At 39.0% G+C, this 22,651-nt stretch overlaps 1 protein-coding gene across 2 annotated transcripts in view; it reads left to right on the top strand.

Moving 5' to 3' along the window:
- The window catches only part of USP18 (ubiquitin specific peptidase 18), a 59,278-nt gene that overhangs the window by 31,453 nt on the left and 5,174 nt on the right, over positions 1 to 22,651 (top strand). For both annotated transcript variants that reach the window (XM_033116125.1, XM_033116124.1), the window contains 4 exons: positions 18,344 to 18,423; positions 18,716 to 18,865; positions 19,240 to 19,335; positions 19,810 to 19,977. In XM_033116125.1, the coding sequence (XP_032972016.1) occupies positions 18,344 to 18,423; positions 18,716 to 18,865; positions 19,240 to 19,335; positions 19,810 to 19,977 (494 nt within the window). The remainder of the gene's footprint in view (positions 1 to 18,343; positions 18,424 to 18,715; positions 18,866 to 19,239; positions 19,336 to 19,809; positions 19,978 to 22,651) is intronic.

A 22,651-nucleotide genomic window follows, 5' to 3' on the forward strand; every position in this document is an offset into this window, starting at 1 on the left:
TTCAAAGCCTTGTGATCAGAGAATATGTTTGGCATGATTTCAGTCTTCTTAAATTTGCTGAGGCTAGTTTTATGTCCCAATATAATGGTCTATCCTTGAGAATGTTCCATGTACACTAGAAAAGAATGTATAGTCTAATGTTCTAGGATGAAGTGCTGTATAAATGTCAATTTGTCTATTTCATCTAATGTGTCATTTAGGGCTGACATTTCTTTATTTATTTTCTTCTTGGATGATCTATCCATAGCTGTCAATGATGTATTTAGGTCCCCTAGTATAACTGTGTTTTGGTCAATTTCTCCCTTTAGTTCTGTTAGTAGTTGCTTGGTATATTTCGCTGCTCCCTGATCGGGGGCATAAATATTGATGACCGTTATGTCTTCTTGTTGTATAGTTCCCTTTACCATTATGAAATGTCCATCTTTGTCTCTTGTTACCTTTTTCACCCTGAAGTCTGTATCATCTGATATCATTATGGCTACACGTGATTTTCTCTGGATACCATTTGCTTGGAGTGTCAATTTCCACCCTTTCACTTTGAGTCTATGGTTGTCCTTGTAGCTGAGATGTGTCTCTTGGAGGCAGCATATGGTTGGGTTTAGTTTTTTTATCCAATCTGCTACTCTGTGCCTTTTTATTGGTGAGTTCAGTCCATTTACATTTAGGGTGATTATTGATACATGAGGATTTCCTATCATTCTATCTTTGGTTTTCTGGTAGGACGGAGTCGCCATTGTTTCTTTGCATTTTTGTTGCTGTCTGATATTTCAGTATGGTGGTATTCTATGACTTTTCCCTCTGTTTCTTCTTTTTTTATGTTATATATTTCAGTTTTGGATTTTTTTTTTTGGGTGCTTGCCATTAAGTTTATGTGTAAGAAAGTTTGATATTTAGAGCATTCCATTTTCTTCAGCATGCTTCCTTTCTCCATTCCCTTTTGCTGGTTCAGATCTTTTACCCTCTCCCCTTATATGTATATTTTTGTCACAAGTTATCTCTATTTACGTTGTGAGTTGATTTCTGCACTGTAGTAAGAAGTTGTCTTTTTCCTTTTTTTAAAGCTTTTTTTTTAAATTTTCTTTTTTCACCCTGTATGTTATGTTTACGTGTACAGTGACCTATTTGGTATAGGGGTTGCCATTTCCTGCTTCTGTCTGTCTGTTTGTAATACTACCCATGGTTTTGTATTCTTTCGTTTCAGGTCAAATAGCCTGCTTTTGTATTTCTTGTAGTGCAGGTCGCGTGTTAGAAAATTCCCTCAACTTCTGTGTATCTGGAAAGGTCTTTTTTCCTCATTCATATCTAAAGGATATCTTTGCTGGATATATTATTTTTGGCTCATAATTTCTCTCTTTCAACAGTTTGAATATTTGATTCCACTCTCTCCTGGCTTGTAGAGTTTCTGGAGAAAAATCTGATGGTAATCCAATGGACTTTCCTTTGTAAATTACCGTCTTCTTTTCCCTGGCTTCCTTGAAGATTTTTTTTTTCCCATTAATTTTTGACAGTTCAACACAATGTGCCCGGAGAAGGCCTGTTGGGATTGAGGTAATTAGGTGTTCTATTTGCTTCTTGGATTCGAGGATCCAGTTCTTTCCACAAGTTTGGGAAGTTCTCATCGACTATTTGTTTGAATATCCTCTGTGTTTCCTTCTCCCTTTCTTCTGCTTCTGGTATGCCCATTATTCTTTTATTGCTCTTTCTGATGGAGTCAGAAAGTTCTTGTTGAGTTCTTTTATTTCTTTTAAGTCTCAACTCTCTTCTTCCATCTATCTCACTTCCAGATTTCTATCTTCGATGTCACTGATTCTTTCCTCCATGTGGTCAGCTCTATTACCGAAGCTGGCTATTTCATTCTTCATTTCTTTTATTGAGTTCTTAATCTCCAGAAATTCTGTTTGGTTCTTTTTTTAAATTTCAATCTCTTTGGTAAGGTCTTTGTGTTTCTGAGTTCCTTAAACTGCTTGTCTGTGTTTTCTTTCATCTCATTGAGTTCTTTATTAACTGCAATTTTGAATTCTCTGTCATTTAAGTCACATATTTCCATGTCTTTAAGTTCATTTCCTGGAGAATTTTCATTTTCTTTCTGAGCTGACTTGTTTCTTGGTTATTCATGGCAATTGATGAATTATTATTTCTCTTCCTAGGCATCTAGAGGAGTGGGTTCTGCAACATGTTGATAGGAAGAGGTCTTTCTTTTCTTTCCAGTAGGTGTTGGTGGAATGTTTTATTTTTACTCCGATTACAGCCTTCTATTCTCTCTCATGCTGTAGTGATATTTTCTCTGCACTGTTCCAGCTTCTCACACAATGGAGGGATTCCCTGGAAGGCGGGCTTCTCCTCTGTGAACAGGTTGCCTGGGTCACAAGTCACCGCCTCCCTGGGGGGTGCGGAGAGCTTTTGAAGTTCCAAAGCTTGTCCTGCACCAGTTTCAGAGCCTGTGTGTTGCAACAGCTCGTTTATCCCTGCATGGATCCGCCCAGATTGGTGGAGGCTCGCGTGGATTGGGTTGTGAGAGGTGGCCCAGAGCAATGGCGGCGACCACCACCACAGCCAGTCCTGCACCCAAGGCTCCCTCCTCTTCGCCCGAACTAGTTGGGGTGTGAGTCCATGGCTGCTGGCTGCAGTTCTCAGAACTGCAAATATTCTGTTCTTTTAATCTGACACTGCTACCGTTCTGCTTCTAGTGCTGAGATGGTGGGTTAGGGCGAGCTCAGGGACGGTGGGAAGGGGTCAGCTAGGCTCTGTGCCTATGTCTTCTGTCCTCTGCTTGGCAGTGAGAACTTTAACTACCATTTTCACCCTTCTGCTCTCAGTCTTTGCTCCGAGGTCTCTGCCTTGAGCATTGGGTTCAGCTGTATTATATGCTGATCCCTCAGGCGGGACTGTGGGCCATTAGGGGAGCACTAGCAGTCCTAATTCTTTCCTCTCCAGCGACTGTGGTAGCTCCTGAATGCAGGGAACTGGGATCTCCGGTCTGCATTCTGCGCCTGCGTGGCCCGCGTCTTCGCATTTCCCCATTCCCTCCTCTCCCACTCGCCCAAATTGCCCTCCTTTAGATGATTCTAATTGTGTGTCTCTTAGTCTTGCCTGTCTGCTGCGCAGGGAGTCTTTTGTGGAATTATAGCTGTTCAATTTGTTGTGAATTCTAGGGGAGATTTCAACAGGCTCACCTCACGCCGCCATTCTGCCACGCTGCCAATCCTGTGGGTTGTCTTTTATTCTGTGGATAGTGTCTTCTGATACACAAAATTAAAAAAAATTTGTTTGAAGTCTAATTTGTTTATGTTTTTCTTTGGTTACCTGTGCCTTTGGTGTCATTGCCAAATCTATTGTCTTGTGCTTTTGTCCTATGTTTTCTTTTAAGAGTTTGATTTAGGTCTTACATTTAGGTCTTTGATCCATTTTGTGTAATTTTTGTATATGGAGTTATGTAAGGGTCCAATTTTCTCCCTTTGAATGTGGATAGAAATGTTTTCCAGCGTCATTTATTAAAGAGACTATCCTTTCCTCACTGAGTGTTCTTGGCTCCCTTGTCAAAAATCATTTGATCATATACCTAAGGGTTTATTTCTGGGTCCTTCTATTCTATTCTATTCTATTCTATTCTATTCTATTCTATTCTATTCTATTCTATTCTATTCTATATCCCTGTCTTTTTGCCAATTATACACCGTTTTGATTACTGTATCTTTGTAGTACATTTTGAAATGAAGAAGTGTGAGTCTTGAAGTTTTTTTTTTTCCAGAACTCTTTTGGCTATTTGGGGACCCTTGAGTATCCTTATGAATTTTAGGATGGGGATTTTTACTTCTGCAAATGTTTTATTGGGATTTCGATAGGGATTGCATTGAATGTGTAGAATGTGCTTTGGGTAGAATTTACATTGACACAATATTAAGTCGTTCAGTTCATAAACATGTAACGTATTTCCATTTATTTATGTCTTCTGTACTTCTTTTATCAATGTTTCTTAGTTTTCATTGTACAAGTCTTTCACTTGTTAATTCCTAAGTATTTCATTCATTTTGATGATATTGTAAATAGATTTTTGTGATTTTTCTTTTTCAGATTGTTTACTGTTCATATGTATACAAATACAATTGATTTTTGTGTGTTGACTTTATGTCCTGCTTTTTTTGATTTCCTTTATTAGATCTATTTGTGGAGTCTTTAGGTTTTTCTTTTTTTTTTTTTAACATATAAGATTATGTCATCTGAAAACAGACATTTTTACCTTCCTTCCCAATTTGGATACCTTTTCTTTCTTTCTTTTTTTTTTCTGTCTAATTGCTCTGTCTAGAACTTCCAGTAGTATATTGAATAGAAGTGGTCAAAGCAGGCATTCTTGCCTTATTACTGATCGTAGAAGAAGAGCTTTCTGTCTTTCACAATTGAGTATGCTGTCTGCTGTGGGTTTGTCATATGTGGCTTTTATATGTTGTAATTTCCTTCTATTCCTATTTGTTGAGTGTTTTTAATCATGAAAAAGTGTTGAATTTTGTCAAGTATTTTTTTTCTCTGTCAATTGTGATGATCATGTGTTTTTATTTTTTGTTGATGTAACATATTACAATTATTGATTTTTGTGTGTGACCCTCCTTTGCAGGAATAAATCTCACTTGATCATGGTATACAATCCTTTTAATATGCTACTCAATTCTGTTTCCTAATTTTTTTTTTTTAAAGATTTTATTGGGGAAGGGGAACAGGACTTTATTGGAGAACAGTGTGTACTTCCAGGCCTGTTTTCCAAGTCAACTTGTTGTCCTTTCAATATTAGTTGTGGAGGGTGCCGTTCAGCTTCAAGTTGTTGTCCTTTCAGTCTTAGTTGTGTCAGGCGCAGCTCAGCTCCAGGTCCAGTTGCCGTTGCTAGTTGCAGGGGGCACAGCCCACCATCCCTTGCGGGAGTTGAACCGGCAACCTTGTGGTTGAGAGGATGCACTCCAACCAACTGAGCCAACCGGGAGCTCAGCGGCAGCTCAGCTTAAGGTGCCGTGTTCAGTCTTAGTTGCAGGGGGCGGAGCCCACCATCCCTTGAGGGAGTCGAGGAATCGAACTGGCAACCTTGTGGTTGAGAGCCCGTGCTCCAACCAATTGAGCCATCTGGGAGGCAGCTCACCTCAAGGTGCCGTGTTCAATCTTAGTTGCAGGGGCCGGAGCCCACCATCCCTTGCGGGACTCGAGGAATTGAACTGGCAACCTTGTGGTTGAGAGCCCACTGGCCCATGTGGGAATCTAACCGGCAGCCTTCGGAGTTAGGAGCATGGAGCTCTAACCACTTGAGCCACCGGGCCGGCCCTGTTTCCTAATATTTTGTTGAGGATTTTTTCATAAATGTTGATAAGGGATATTGATTTGTAGTTGTCTTACTGCATAGTATCTTTGTCAGACTTTGGTATCAGGTGTATGCTGACTTTATAAAATGAGTTAGGAAGTTTTTTCTCCTATTAAGTTTTTGGGAAAACTGAGCAGGATTGGTATTAGCTCATTTGAAATGTTTGGTAGAATTCACCAGTGAAGTCATCAGCACCATGACTTTTCTTTCTTGGGACATTTTGGATTTCTGATTCATCTCCTTACTAGTTATAGTTCTATCACATTTTCTATTTCTTCATGAGTTAGTCTTGGTAGGTTCTTTTCCCCTAGGAAATTTGTCCATTTCATCTAGGTTTATCCAATTGTTCATAGTAGTCTCTTATAATCCTTTTTATTTCTGTGGAAGTGATAGTAATGTCCCACTTTCATGTCCAATTTGAGTCTTCTTTCTCTTTTAGTCCATCTGGCTAAAGACTTGTCAGTTTGTTGATCTTTTCAAAGAACCAACTTTTCGTTTCATTTTCTCTATTGTTTTTGTAGTCTCTGTTTAGTTTACCTCTGTCCTAACGTTTATTATTTCTTTTTTTCCTGCTAACTTTGGGTTAGTTTGTTCTTTTTTATTTCCTTAAGTCATAAGTTAGGTTGTTAATTTGAGATCTTTCTTGTTTTCCTCTGTAGGCACTTATCGCTGTGAATTTCCCCCTCAGCTTTGCTTTGACTGCATCCCATAAGTTTTGATATGTTATGTTTTCATTTGTATTCATCTCTAAGTATTTTCTAAATTCCCTTGTTATTTCTTTGATCTATTGGTTGTTAAAGGCGTATTGTTTAACTTCCACAAGTTTGTGAATTTTCCAGTTTTACCTTTGTTATTGATATTTAACTTCATCTTGTGGTCAGGATGACATTTATCTTTAAAATCTATTGAGACTTACTATGTGGACTAACATATGGTTAGGTATCCTGGAAAATGTCCCATATGCACTTGAGAAGAATGTATATGCTGTTGTTGGGTAGAGTGTTTTATATATTTCTGTTATATGTAGTTGGTTTATTGCGTTGTTTAAGTCCTCTGTTTTTTTTCCCTTATGTTTTGTGTGGTTGTTCTATCCATTATTGTGAATGGGGTTTTGAAGTGTCTAACTTTAATTGTAGGAAAGTCTTTTCTCCCTTCAATTATGTCAGCTTTTGCCTCATATATTTTCATGGTCTGTCATAGGTGCATAAATGTTTATAATTGTTACATCTTTTTTGCTGTATCTCCTTTTAGTGAAAATTGATTTCAGTTATTGTACTTTTCAGCTCCAAAAGTTCTTTTTGCTTCTTTTTAAGTTTTCTATACCTTTATTGATATTTTCATTTTGTTCAAATATCGATTTATTGACGTTCTAAACAACTTCCTTTAGTTTCTTGAGCAACTTTAAGATAGTTGTTTTAAAGTCTTTGTCTAGAATATCTGCCATTAGGTGTTTTTCAGAGGCAATTTCTGATTATTTTATTTTACCTTTGAATGGGACATATTTTCCTGTTTTTTTGAATGCCTTGTGATAGTTTTGTTGAACACTGGTATTTGAATATAATAATATGGTAACTCTGAAAGTAAATTCTTTCGCTTCCCTAGGATTTGCTGTTTGTTGTTGTTCATTGTTTTTAAAAAAATCATTTAAAAATGCTTTTTGAATTATTTATTTTTCTCAGTTACAATTGACATTCAATATTATTTTTATGTGTACAGCATAATGTTTAGACATTTCTATAATTTATGCAGTGATCCTCTTAATTAGATTAGCACCCACTTGGCACTATACAGATATTACAACATTATTGACTATATTCTCTATGCTTTACTTTACATCCTTGTGACTATTTTGTAACTACCAATTTGTATTTATAAATCCCTTCATCTTTTTCACCCAGCTCCCCAACCCACTTTCCCTCTGGCAACTATCAGTTCTCTGTATCTATGATTCTGTTTCTCTTTTGTTTGTTTTGTTCTCTAGATTCCACATATAATTGAGATCATATGGTATTTTCTTTCTCAGTCTGACATATGTCACTTACAGCAATACCCTCCAGTTCCATCCATGTTGTTGCAAATGGTAAGATTTAATTCTTCTTTATGGCTGAGTAATACTCCATTGTATAGATGTACCACTCCTTTATTCAGTTGTCTGTTGTTGGGCACTTGGGTTGCTACCATATCATGGCTGTTGTAAATAATACTGCAATGAACATAGGGGTGCATATATCTTTTCCAATTAGTGTTTTGGATGTCTTCAGATAAATGCCCAGAAATGGGATTGCTGGGTCATAAGGTACTTCTATTTTTAATTTTTTGAAGAACCTCCAAACTATTTCCCTTAGTGGCTACATCAGTCTGCAATCCTACCAACAGTGCCCGAAAGATCTCTTTTCACATCCTAACCAACACTTGTTGTTTGTTAATTTATTGATGATAGCCATCTGATTGTGGTGTTAATTTGCATTTATCTGATGATTAGTGGCATTGAGCATCTTTTCATATGTCTATTGGCCACATGTATGTTCTCTTTGGAGAAATGTCTCTTCAGGTCCTCTCCCTATTTTTTAATTAGATTGGACTTTTTTTGGTGTTGCATTATATGAGTTCTTCATAAATTTTGGGTATTAACCCGTTATCTGATGTACTATTGGAGAATATCTTTTCCCATTCAGTAGCCTGTCTTTTCATTTGTTGATGGTTTCTTTTGCTGTGCAAAGCCTTTTTAGTTTGATGTAGTCTTATTTGTTTATTTTTTCTTTTGTTTCCCTTGCCCAAGGAGACAGATATATCAGTAAAAATATTACTAAGGATAATGTCAGAGAGTTTACTGCCTATATTTTTGTCTAGGAGCTTAATGGTTTCTGGTCTTACATTTAAGTCTTTAATACATTTTGAGTTTATTGTTGTATGAGGTCTGACAGTTAAGTTCGTGAACTTGTTGCAGCAATGTTGCTAACCTTTTTTGATACCAGAGGAATTATTCATTATGAATTTGTACCAACTGGACAAACAGTTAACCAAGTTGACTATTTGGAAGTGCTGAAAAGGCTGCGTGAAAAAGTGAGACGACCTCAACGTTTCGCTAACAAATCACGGCTCTTGCATCACGACAATGCACCAGCTCACACGGCACTGTGTGTGAGGGAGTTTGTAGCCAGTAAACAAATAACTGTATTAGAACACCCTCCCTAGTCACCTGATCTGGCCCCCAGTGACTTCTTTCTTTACCTGAAGGTAAAGGAAACATTGAAAGGAAGACATTTTGATGACATTCAGGACATCAAAGGAAATACAACAATAGCTCCGATGGCCATTCCAGAAAAAGAGTTCCAAAATTGCTTTGAAGGGTGGAGTAGGCTCTAGCATCGGTGCATACCTTCCCAAGGGGAGTACTTTGAAGCTGAACATAGTGATATTCAGCAATGAGGTGTGTAGCACTTTTTCTAGAATGAGTTCATGAACTTAATTGTCCGACCTTGTATAATCCATAACAGTGGTCCAGTTTCACTTTTTTGCATGTATCTGTAGAGTTTTCCCAGCACAATTTATTAAATAGACTGTCTTTACCCCAATGTAAATCTTTGCTTCTTTTGTCATAGATTAAATGATCATATAGGCATGCATTTCTTTCTTGGCTCTCTGTTATGTTCCATTGATCTATGTGTCTGTTTTTATGTCAGTACTGTGCTGTTTTGATTTCTATAGCCTTGCAGTATAATTTGATATCAGGTAGCATGGTACCTCCAGCTTTGTTCTTTCTCAGGATTGCCGTGGCTATTCATGTCTTTTATGGTTCCATATAAATTTTAGGCTTATTTGTGCTAGTTCTATGAAAATGCCATTGGTATTTTGATAGGGATTGCATTGAATCTACGAGATTGGACAATTAAGTTTGTGAACTTATCCTAGAAAAAGTGCTACATACCTCATTGCTGAATATCATTATGGTCACATTTGAAGTACTCCCCTTGGGAAGCTATGTACCGATGCCAGTGCCTAATCCACCCTTCAAAGCAATTATGGAACTCTTTTTCTGGAATGGCCATCGGAGCTGTTGTTGTATTACCCTTGATGTCCTGAATGTCATCAAAATGTCTTTCTTTCAATGTTTCCTTTACCTTCGGGTAAAGAAAGAAGTCACTGGGGGCCAGATCAGGTGACTAGGGAGGGTGTTCCAATACAGTTATTTGTTTACTGGCAAAGTACTCCCTCACACACAGTGCCGTGTGAGCTGGTGCATTGTCGTGATGCAAGAGCCGTGAATTGTTGGCGAAACGTTCAGGTCGTTTAACTTCTTAATGCAGCCTTTTCAGCATTTCCAAATAGTCAACTTAGTTAACTCTTTGTCCAGTTGGTACAAATTCATAATGAATAATTCCTCTGGTATCAAAAAAGGTTAGCAACATCGTTGCAACAAGTTCACGAATTTAATTATCAGACCTACAGATTGCTTTGGGAAGTATGGACAGTTTATATTAATTCTTATCCATGAGCATGGTATTTGTATCCTCTTTAATTTCTCTCTTCAATGTCTTACAATTTTCTGAGTATAGGTTTTTTATTTCCTAGGTTAAATTTATTCCTAAGTATTTTATTTTTTATTTTTTTGATGCAATTGTCAATAGGATTCTTTTCTTAGTTTCTCATTTTGATAGTTTGATATTGGTGTATAAAAATGCAACTGATTCCTGAATATCAATTTTGTATTCTGCCACTTTACAAAGCTCATTTATCAGTTCTATAGTTTTTTTGTGAAATCTTTGGGGTTTTCTATATATAGTATCATGTCATCTGCAAATAATGACAATTTTACTTCTTTCTTTTCTATTTGGATACATTTTATTTCTTTCTGTTTTCTGATTGCTATGACTAGAACTTCAAGTATTGTGTTGAATAAAAGTAGTTGAAAGTGGACATCCTTGTCTTGTTTCTGATCTTAAGGGGAATGCTTTTAGCTTTTCCCCATTGAATATGATATTAGCTGTGGGTTTGTCATATATGGGCTTTATTATGTTGAATTATGTTCCCTCTATTCCTACTTTGCTGAGAATTTTTATCATAAATGTATACTAGATTTGGTCAAATGCTTTTTCTGCATCTACTGATATGACCATAAGATTTTTAATTTTAATTTTGTTTATGTAGTGTATCACATTAATTGATTTGAGGATATTGAACCAATGTTGCATACCAGGAATGAACTCCACTTGATCAAGGTGTATGATCTTTTTAATGTATTTCTGAATTTGGTTTGCTAATATTTTGTTGGGGATTTTTGCATCTATATTCATTAGGGATATTGGCCTATAGTTTTCTTTTTTGTAATGTCTTTGGTTTTGGAATCAGGGTAATGGTGGCCTCGTAAAATGAGCTTGGGAGCCTTCCGTCTTATTGGAAATTTTGGAATAGTTTGAGAAGAATAGGTGTAAATTCTTATTTGAATGTTTGGTAAAATTCACCTGTGAAGCCATCTGGTCCAGGAGTTTTGTTTGTTGGGAACTTGTTTATTACTGATTCGATTTCATTGATAGTAATCAGTCTGTTCAGATATTCTGTTTCTTCTTGATTCAGCTCTCCTGTTATAGTTGAGCCTTTATTGCTGTTGGCCCTCCTGTGAATGGGGTTGACCTGCAGGCTGGCTGGTTGTGAGGATTGGCCTAGAGCTGCTGTGTTGAGGCTGACTCCATGGAGCAGGATTTGCTCCATTGGGCTCTGGTGCCTGCTGAGACTGCCCTTTGAGTATGCCACTTATTGGGCTAATTGTGTTGGTCCTTTGCTGTGGTTCAGAGCCTATCTTCAAGTATATTGTTTCCAGAGCTTCCTGGGAGAGGTTCTGGTGCAGGCCCAGGTCAGCCATTGCCTGTGATCACCTGGTAGGAACTACATAGCAGTACACAATTGGTTGATTCCTGTGCTGGACCTGGAGGCACATGGGAGTGGCCACACAAACTGAGAATGGCTGCCACCAGTATCAGGCCTGGAGTAGCTTCACAAAAAGCCAAGGCACCCCAAGGCCTTCTGCCACCTGCTGGCTCCTGTTAGGCTTAGCTGCTGATAGAGCCTTGTGTGGTATGTGAGTTGGGTGAGGCAGGGTCCCAGAGAGTCACTAGGGTGGGACAAGTGGTATTCACCATGATAATGTAGATTCTGGTTTGGTGCCAGTGCTGAGCCTGAAGCTACTTTGCAAAAATCTTGTAGCACACTGAGGCTAGCCATCTCTGCCTGGGGCCTGTGAATGCCTGAGAATTGTTCATGAAAGTGCAACGCTGGGGGTGGGCTGGCTGCTGGCTGAAAAATAGCCTTCGTGTTGCCTGAGTTGGGTGGGGAAGTCACCAGAGTGGAGCAAGTGGAGCTCACCAGACCAATGCTGATTCAGATTTGGCCTGTGGGGGTGGGGGGCTCAACACAGGAAAGATGGTGCCCCCCTGCTGGCTGCACAGGAGGAGGGTTTTACACAGGGAAAATGGCAACTGCCCCTCTGGTCCTCTCCCTGAGGCCACACAACTCTGTTTCCCTGTATGTCTCTGACGCCTTCTGACTTACTGTGCCTTTACTAGAGTCCAGGGTGAGTGCCTGTGAGTGAGTGAGTCTGTACGTGGGCCCTTTAAGAGAACACCTGTGTTTCCCACAGCCTTCCATCCCACCCGAACAGTCAGAATCCCCACTATTTTTCACAGCCAGATGTTGTGGGGTCTCCTCTTCCTGGCCCCGGTACTCCTGGCTGAGGAGCCTGGTGTGGGGTTGGGGTCCCTCACTCCTCGGGGGATGGGGTGACTCTATGGCTGAGATATCCCTCCTGATTCTCAACTGCCACATGCAGGTGTGGGACCAGCTGTTTCATGGACCGCCCCTCCTACCAGTCTTGACACGGTTTCTTCTTTATATCTCCAGTTATAGGACTTCTGTTCAGCTAGTTCTCCAGGTTGATTGTTTTATAATTTAATTGTAATTTTAATATGGTCATAGGAGAAGGCAATCACAGTGTTTATCTATTTTGCCATCTTGGGTCCTCCTTGCTTTTTTTGATTGTTGGAGGCTGTGTCCAGAATCAGCTGAAGGTGTTAACTTAATTTCTTATCAGGACTTTTTTGAGCTTTTCCCTTTGCATGCATGGTTATTTTCTAATTTTCCCTGTGTATGCAGTTGTTTTGGGATGTCGTAGTCTTTAATGACTGACTCCTGAAAGGGGAAAAGTGAAAAATTAAGGGGTGGATATTAGGATGTTGGCCTTTTAAGCCTCTGGAAATCACTTGAGCCAGAGGGGTAGGGGCATGCAACAAGGGGGGTGGTTCAACGACAGTGGCTGCCCACCTCTTTGTCTGCACCCTGTGATCAGAAGCATCAATGAACAATCAGAGCACAGATCTTCAATATTTGGAGGATAGTCATTTTTGCCCAGCCCAGCTTTGACATGCTATATGCAAACTGCCCCAGGAACATGTGCACAGCTGGCTGTCACGTGGCTGGTGGTGGAAAATGTGTAGCTGCTACTATGCTAAGAACTGAAATTGACTGAAATTAACCACAATTTATCTTCTAAATCTTCCACTGGAAGTTGTAAGCCTTCAATAGACTCTAAAGTTCCAAAATAGTTATATCAGACAGATTATGTCAGCAAAATTGTTGTCTACATGGGGGTTTTTGGTGTTTCTTACTCTTCCATATTTCTAGAGTTGTCTCCAGCTAATTTTTTTGTAACACTGAATAATATTCCATTGTCTGGATGTACCATAGTTCATTTATCCATCCACCTACTAAAGGACATCTTGGTTGCTTCCAAGTTTTGGCAATTATGAATAAAGCTGCTATAAGCATGTGTGCGCAGGTTTTCATGTGGACATAAGTCTTCAACTCCGTTTAGTAAATGCTAAGTTATGCAATTGCTGGATGTTATTTAAGAATGTGTTTAGTTTTGTAAGAAACCACCAAACTGTCTTCCAAATCAGCTGTACCATTTTGCTTTCCCAACAGCTATGAATGAGAGTTCCTGTTCTCCATACTCCTGTTCTCAGCAGTATTTGATGTTGTCAGTGTTTTGAATTTTGGCCATTCTGATCGGTGTGTAGAGGTATTTCATTGTTGTTTTAGTTTGCCGTTCCCTAATTGACATATGATGCTGATCATCTTTTCATATGCCTATTGGCCATCTGTATATCTTCTTTGGTGAGGTGTCTGTTCAGGTTTCTTACTCACTTTTTAATCAAGTTGTTTGTTTTCTTATTGTTAAGTTTGAAGAGTTTTTGGTATATTTTGGATAACAGTCATTTATCAGATATGTCTTTTATAAATATTTTCTGTCAGTATGTGGCTTGTCTTTTCATGCTCTTGACGGTGTCTTTCACAGAGCAGAGATTTTTAATTTTAATGAATTTTGGCTTATCAATTCTTTCTTTCATTTATTGCACATTAGTGTTATATCTAAAAAGTATTCACCAAACCCAAGGTCATCTAGATTTTCTCCTGTATTATTTTTAGGAGTTTTGTGGTTTTGCATTTTACATTTAGGTCTATTACCTATTTTTAATTATTATTATTATTTTAAAGATTTTATTGGGGAAGGGGAACAGGACTTTATTGGGGAACAGTGTATACTTCCAGGACTTTTTCCAAGTCAAGTTGTTGTCATTTCAATCTTAGTTGTGGAGGGCACAGCTGAGTTCCAGTTCCGGTTGCTGTTGGTAGTTGCAGGGGGCACAGCCCTCCATCCCTTGTGGGAGTCGAGGAGTCGAACCGGCAACCTTGTGGTTGAGAGCCCACTGACCCATGTGGGAATTGAACCGGCAGCCTTTGACGTTAGGAGCAGGGAGCTCCAACCGCCTGAGCCACCGGGCCGTCCCTAATTAGTTTTTTTTTTTTTTAAGAATGTAAGGTCTATGCCTAGATTCCTTTATTTATTTATTTATTTTTTGCATGTGGATGTTTAGGTTTTCCAACACAATTTGGTGAAGACTGTCTTTGCTAAATTGTATTGCCTTTGCTTTTTAATGTTTATTTTGGTGTATTTCTGGGCTCTCTGTTCTGTTCCGTTGGTCTATTTTTCTGTTCTGCTGCAATACCACATTGTCTTGATTACCGAAGCTTTATAATAAATTTGAAATTAGTCCTCTGACTTTGTGCTTTTCTTTCAATATTGTTTTGGCTATTCTGGGTCTTTTGCTTCTCTAAATAAACTTTAGAATCAATTTGTCAATATCCACAAAATAACTTGGTGTGTTCTTGATTGGAATTGCATTGAGTCTATGGATCAAGTTGGGAAGAGCTGACATCTTGAAAATACTGAGTCTTTCTATCCATGAACATGGGGGATCTCTCCATTTATATAGTTATTCTGATTTCCTTCATCAGAATTTGTAGCTTTCCTCATATAGATCTTGTACATATTTGGTTAGATCTATACCTAAGTATTTCATTTTCCTGGGTTCTAATGTAAATGGTGTTGTGTTTTTAATTTAAAATATTACTTGTTCATTGCTGATATACAGGAAAGTGACTGACTTTTATATATTTACCTTGTATTCTGCGACCTTGTTATAATCGCCTATTAGTTCCAAGAGCTTTTTGTTGACTCTTTTGGATTCTCTACATGAATGATCATGTTGTCCGCACACAAGGACACGCTTAGTTCTTCTATTCCAATCAGGATGATTTTATTTCCTCTTCTGGTCATAGTGCATTAGCCAGGACTTCTAATACGATGTTGAAAAGGAGTGTTGAGAGGGACTTTCTTGTCTTTTTCCTGATCTTAGTGGGAAAGCTTCTAATTTCTCACCATTAACTGTGATGATAGCTGTAGGTTTTTTTGAAAATGTTCCTTATCAAACTTCAGAAGTTCCTCTCAGTTCCTTGACTGAAAGTTATTATCAAAAATGAGTGTTGGGTTTTGTCAAATGCTTTTTCTGTGTCTATTAAAATGATCATGTGAATTTTCTTTTTAGCCTGTTGATGAGATAGATTATATTAATTTATTTTCAAATGTTGAACTAGCCTTGCATACCTGGGATAAATCTCACTTGGTTGTGGTGTATACTTCTTTTATATTTTGTTGGATTCTATTTGCTAATATTTTCTTGTGGATTTTGAATCTATGTTGTTCATGAGAGATGTCTTTGTCTGATTTTGGTATTAGGGTAATGCTGGCCTTATAGAATGAGTTAAGAAGTATTCCTTTTGCTTCTATCTTGTGAAGATATTTCTGAGAATTGGTATATTTCTTCCATAAATGTTTGGTAGAATTTATTACTGAACCCATTGGATACTCTATTCATTTTTCCTTTCATTTCCAGATTGTATAATCTCAATTGACCTATTTTCAAATTTGATGATTCTGTCTTCTGCCAGCTTAAATCTGCTGTTGGCTTCTTCATTTCTGTCATTGTACTCAACTCAAGAATTTCTATTTGGTCCTCCTAAATAATTTTCTCTTTATCGATATTCTTTATTTGGTGAGACATTGTTTTCATACTTCAGTTATTTTTAACATGGTTTTCTTTAGTTCTTTGAAGATATTATATTAACTAATCTGAACTCTTTGTCTACTAATGCTAACATGTGGGGCGCTCAGTGACAATTTCTACTAATTGCTTTTTTCCTGTTTGTGGACCATACTTCTGTGTTTCATTGTGTGTCTGGTAATTTTTCTGTAAAAAACTAAATATTTTAGATAAAACAACGTGACAACAGTGAAAATCAGAAAACCCTACAGCAGGGTTTGTTGTTGCTGCTGTTGTTTTTGTTGTTGCTGTTTGGATTAATTCTGTAAAGTCTATATTCCCCGCAGTGTGTGGCCACTGAAGTTCGTTTGGTTAACTTTGTGTCAGCTAATGACTGGTCAGAGATTTCTTTAAATGCTTTGAACCAATATGTTTTCCAGTCTTTGCTGAGTGGCTCTGTACTTATTGGGACACACCTTGAAAGATCAGGCAGTTTATGACATTTTTAGCCTTCATTTCTTGCTTGCACAGGGCCTCAAAGTCAGCCAGATCTAAGAGACTGGGGACCTCTCAGGTCTTACCTGGACATGCAAATGGTCTTCTAGATCATCAGGAGTATGTTGCAGCTTTTAAAAGTCTCTTTCGGACGACTCTTTCCTCAGATCTTTCTTTTAAGTTTTTGGTCTGGCTCTTTTTTGCCTCAGCTGGTAGTGCCGCCAGAGGTAACTGCAATCGTAACTGTCACTGATTGTTTTCCACAAATGCCCTGGGGAGAGGGCTTTGAGCTCTGAGTCAGGTCAAATAATGGTGTTCTTCAAATGGGGCTTTTGCACAGAGCTGCAAGACAGATCAAACAATGAAAATGCCCTCCTGATGGAACTTTCTGAACATCCCCAGTCCTAGTCCACTCCTCTTGCTACGGCAAGGCTTCTGGTTCTCATAACTTCTATGGTTGCAAGGTTTCTGGTTGTGAAGGCTACTGCAGAGCTGGGAAGAAGGAAATGGGAATAGGCCAAGTTGAAATAGCCTTAAATCCTGCTCTTCTTACTTAGATTCTACAGTTTTTCTTAAATAAACATTCCTAAGATTTTTGTCAACTTTTGGTTAATTTCCAGAGTTCTGAAAAAATTTATTTTGACAATTTTTGCCAGTATTTCTATTGCTTTTATGGAGGAATAGATTAATGGAGACCTTCAACCTATCATTCTGGTTGTATTCTCACCTTCCTTTAACTTTCCATAGCAGTTTGTACACCTGTATGAAATTTCCTTATTCTTCTTTGAATTATGATTATATGGATACTTGTCCTCCACTAGAATATAGGTTTCTTTGGGACAGGAGCTTTCTCTGGCATGTGCAAGGCTTTGCACATAGCAGGTATTAAGTCAATTATGGGCTGGGCAAATATCCCTGTATTCCTTAGATGAATTGGGACTTTGGTTCTGGTATGGTCAGATTAGGCAAAATATCTCTACATGGCAAGGTGATCCAGCTTCCTTTATGTCCAGTGTTGGCTCGGTAGCAGGCAGCCATCTTTAAACAATTCCCTGGAGACAACATCAGTTTAACACTGCTGTTTGTCTTTATGTTTTGGGGTTATTATCTTAGAATATTTAATCCATATAACTAACATAAAATATTCACCTATTATGTGCCAGATATTGTGCTGGTGCCGTAGATGAGGGAATAAGAGTAATAAGAAGCTTTGCCTCTGTGGAGCTTACAGTTCAGAGGGGAGAACAGGCCAAAACAAAAATAAAACAAAATAAAACCCCAAAACACTAAGTAAAAAGATGGTAAGTATCATGAAGGGAATAAAATGATATTGAGATAGCAGATATGAATATTTAGTACATTTACAATAACCAGCCTTTTTTGCAATGTCTTTGCATGTAGGCAGACATCTGTCCTTTTGTAGAATAGTCCTCAGTGTGTTTTCATTTTCTTTGTCTTCTAGGTTTCTTTCCGGATCTGTACACACCATTTTAGCCGTACATCTACTCATATAACATATGTAGAATTCACTGCTTAATTCTTGCCTCTTAGTTAGCATCATCTATTACTGCGATGGTCCTTTCCCTCTTGTTCTCGCAGACCCCTTTGGGGAAGACCTGAGTCAGATGTGAGTGTTGGGAAACTGCTCAAATTTTAGGGGAGTGAATAAAGAAAATTAACATAAAGACACAGAGAAATGAGTGGCCATAGGAGTTCATTAGAGTGTTGTCTTGGTATAGACATGGAAGAGAATCCCCTATTGACTGTTGGTTTTGTCTAACTGTGTCTCCCAGTGGAGGCCAGAAGGGGTGGGTGGCAAGTCAGAGGACAGAAAACTTGTGAGATGCAGTGGGACTGGATTTGAAGTTTTAAGAGGAGCGCACAAAAGTCAATACCAAGCTTATTTTCCATTTCTGACACCCAGCATCTAGTGGAAACTTAGCCTGGAAATGAGGCGAAGGCCAGGAAAATGCAGAGTGGTGAGTGTTCATGTGCATGTAGGTAACTAGGGCACCAGGGCATGACAAGTGTCCCTGGTGACCTCACTAATTGGGCTGTTACTTTTCTCTTTGGCCAGTGTTTATCCAGCATGACGCTGCTCAGCTCTACCTTACAGTCTGGAACCTAATTAAGGACCAAATCACTGATGTGGACTTGGTAAGATTCGAGCACTAGAGAACTCAGAAGTTTAAGATGCTGCTCATGTAACTCGTTCAGCGATTGTTAATGTAGTATGTAGAGAAGATGAAAAGAGAAAATCACATAAAATGCTTCTCATACTATTCCATACTATTATTGTTGTTTTGTACCTTGTTGAGTAGGCAAAGAACTTTAGTGCTGCCATTTCTGGAGCTTCTCTCCAGTGGCTCCAATTTCTGGAAATTGTCCTGGCCTGATCTATTTGTGGCTTGGCACCCTTTTTACCTCTCCCCACCTCTTCCTCTTGCAGGTAGAGAGGCTACAGGCCCTGTACGTTATCCGGATGAAGGAGTCCTTGATTTGCCTTGAATGCACCACGGAAAGTAGCAGAAACAATAGTAGCATGCTGACTCTCTCTCTTCCTCTTTTTGATATGGACTCAAAGCCCCTAAAAACACTGGTGAGGGATTTCTCTTGGTGAATTTTCTGTTCCTACACAACTCAGTACCTCCAGTGCCCCCTTGCTTCTTTAGTCCACCCTGGGCTTTTAAAATATTATTTCTATCTCCTTTACGTGGCTCTGGCTAAGTTCTCCTATGTTTTGGCAAACAAATGTTTTTCCTTCTATTTCCTCTTTCAGGTGCCCCCTCCTGTTTTTTCCTCCAATCAGCAGGCACTTTTTGAGATCCTGCCCTGTGCACCACTCTGGGCAAGACTTATTCAGGAGGTCATAGAGAGAAGCAGAAGAGAAGTTGCAATCCCTGTCTACAGGGTGACGGGCTATCCTCTAGGTGGGAAGTGCCAACCCTGCTTCTTCCTTGTTCTCCTGCACAGGAGGACGCCCTGCACTGTTTCTTCCAGCCCAGGGAGTTGTCAGGCAAGAGCAAGTGCTTCTGTGAGAACTGTGGCAAGAAGACCTGTGGGAAACAGGTACACAGTCCCCCAAACCAGAATCTTGCCCCTTGTGAGTTTCCTGGTTGACTCTTCCCAGAGCCCCCAGGGCAGCTCATGACTATTGATGGAGGGATCCTGATCAGGCTAGCTCTTGATCTGATGGGATCCTGGGACTCCTCAGATCACATCAAGAGAAGGGCAGAGCCTTTTAATGGTACGAAGAGGAGGTCCAAGATCAGGGGCCAGAGTTTTTCCCCTCAAGGCTACACCAGCTCCCTAGAGCAGATTCCATTGCTCACCTGGGTTCCAGGGCCTGTGTAGGACCAGGGCTGCTCAGGCCTTGGGTAGGAGGGCTCAGTAGATGCAGCAGATAGGGGCTGTCCACTGTGTGTTGCATCATTCTGTTCCCTTTGTGGGAAGAAACACATATCGCTGGCCCTGGTATTGCTCCGAATCTGCCCATTTGAAGTGCCTTAGGACTTCATCTCCACAGTGATTTTGCTTTTGTAGGTCTTGAAGCTGACCGATTTGCCCCAGACCTTGACAATCCACCTAATGCGGTTCTCCATGAGGAATTCACGGACAGAAAAAATCTGCCACCCACTGTATTTCCCCCAGAGCTTGGATTTAAGCCAGGTCCTTCTGACTGAGAACGACCTCTGCAATGCTGAGGACCAGGTGAGACATGCCTCACCTTCCGTCCCTCCTTACCTCTTGGGACACCATGTCCTTTCGAGTTTTGCCTCCCTTTCCCCCTAAGCTACTTGAAGTCACTCGGTCATCAAAGGAGGCATGTTTGGGATGCCTTGTTTGTATCATTCTCTCATCTCATAAATTATGTCCTCTGCTAGCTACACTTAGGATATACAAAGGGAGGAAAACTCACCAGCAGCTGGGTGTGGTTCATAGAAACATTTTCGTGTATTCAAGAAACATTCATTTTTTTAAAAAACAGTGTTTTAATGATGGAAACCTGTGTGTTCCTGAATAATAATGATGAGTTGTTACCTACACCACCATTTGCTCTTTGTAGCTGCTTATCTACCCTTTTAAGATTCAAAAGACTGTATTTCTAAATATTGGGTCTGTACTCGTATGCCTCACAGCACTGAGGAAAGGAACCCATAATTCAGGACCTTCCTTTACTTACTTGTACATAGATAAACACAACATCTTGGGTTCTAAATATAATATCAACCAAACCTTCTTAAAACAGCTTATGCCCACTTTGAGGATAATAAGGAAGTAACCAGTTCATTGGGCCAAATTTAATCAAAGTTGCATTCAGTTGTCCTGAGTTAATAACTTATTGGAAGTTTCTGAGAAAAAGTGACATACATATTTTTTCTCCACGTACTAGAAATTCTACATATATATATATATCCATTTTTGAACTGTTTTGTTTCTTTGGTCTATTTACTGTTCATGCTCTAGTATTTTAAATATTGAGGCCTGATAATATGTTAGAATAGCTCCTATTATAATGTAGTTTCTTTACCAGTTCAGGGCATATACACTCATAAGAGTCTCATTTTTCTCTCCTGGTTTTCCTTATTTCTACTTGCACAGTCTACCTGATGAAGTATATCTTAATTTTTTTCTACTTAAAAATGACTTTGTTATGGAAAATTTTGAATATATACCAAAGTAGTGAGGGATTAAGCAATAAATCCCCACATCCATCAAGCAGCTTAAACCATTATCAAAACTCCTGGCCAGTCTTGCTTTATCTACAGCACCTTCTCTTCTTTCCTTGACCCTCTGCTGAATTACTTGGGAGCAAATCCAGACATCAAACCATTTCATCATGTCACTCTAAAGAAAAAGCACTCTTTTTCTAAATGTAATGCATTCTATCTCATCCTTCCTGAGCATCATCTAACAGCCAGTCAGTGTTCAGAGTCCCCGACTGGCCCATAATCTGTTTGTCTTGAATCTGATCCAAACAAGGTCTACACTTGCATTTGCTTAAGTTCACTCCCTTCCTCCCTCCTCCCTCTCTTTCTTTCTTCTTTGCTTAGGTCAAGTGTCTTTTATGTTTCTTCTCTTTTTCTTTTCCTTGCAATTCATTTGGTTGAAGGTTATTTTTTTCGTTTTTTTTTTTTTTTTAATATACTCGTATATTCAGAATTGGCTGGTTGGTGTTACTTAACATGTTGTTCTTCGAAGCCCTTGTATTTCTTCTAAATTAGATAATTAGATCTAGGTATTGCACTGCATTTTTAAAATCCAGTGTAAAGTCCACAAATGAAAATAGAAAATGCTGTGAGCCCTCCCCTTTGGGTGACTTAGCTTTATTTGCACTGCCCTCACCGCAGTCCTGCCGCATTGGTCCTGTCTCAAAGTCTCAGGTTAGAACATTATTTCACTGTGTTGGGGAAATAGTATATTCCGGACTAATGTGGAGATCCTGCTCACCGTCAATCAGAGCTCTGTCTCTCCCTTCACTATTCTTTTTAAGAATAGTGAATAGATAAGAGAATGATTTCTTATCTTCACTTTCTAAGATTTTAGGGAGTAGAATAACTTACTGCCAAATCTAATGGATACTTTTTGGGCTTTCTCTCTTACTTGATCTTTCTGTGCTATTGATTCTACTCTCCTTCAAAATTGATCTACCCTTGGATTCTCTTTTGCTGGATCCTTTCCTGCCTATCTTTTCGTTTGTATAGTTTTAATGCCATTCTTTCTTCTCTGCTTTTTTCATATGTCGTCTTATTAATACTCATGGTTTCAACGATCATCTCAAAGACTTGCAAATACGTATCTCCTGTCCAGGTCTTTCTCTTGACCTCCAAACCAGTATACTCATCTCCTAGTGAATGTTGTCACAGTCCCAAATTCATTATCTTCATTCCCAGCAGCTCTGCTCAATATTAACTTTATAGTACCAACATCTTCCTAAATCTCCAAGCCAGAAACCTGGGATTCATCCTTGTAGTGCCCTCTACTTACTCTCCCACCTCTGCATCCAATAGTTACAACGTATGTGCCTTTCATTATTTCTCCCTAATTTTGCACAAATCTGTCCTCTCACCTTACATTCACCCTCGCTTCCTCAGTACAGTGTAGAGGGGTTAAGAGCTTGAGTTTTGAAGCCAGACAGGCTGACCCATTTATAAACCCTGACCCATGCATAGATTACTTTACCTCCCTGACCTCAGATTCAATCTCTGTAAAGTAGGATTTATACTTGCACCCAGCTTCCAGGTTTGTGTGAATCTTAAGTGACACATTGCATATAAAGTCTTGGCCAAATGCATAGTGAATGCTAAAAGTTAACTAATAATTACATTAATAATGATAATTATCATTTTAGTGATTACTACTGATAGTAATTATTCAAGTTACC

This window comes from Rhinolophus ferrumequinum, chromosome 10, assembly GCF_004115265.2.
Source record: "Rhinolophus ferrumequinum isolate MPI-CBG mRhiFer1 chromosome 10, mRhiFer1_v1.p, whole genome shotgun sequence".
NCBI lineage: Eukaryota > Metazoa > Chordata > Mammalia > Chiroptera > Rhinolophidae > Rhinolophus > Rhinolophus ferrumequinum.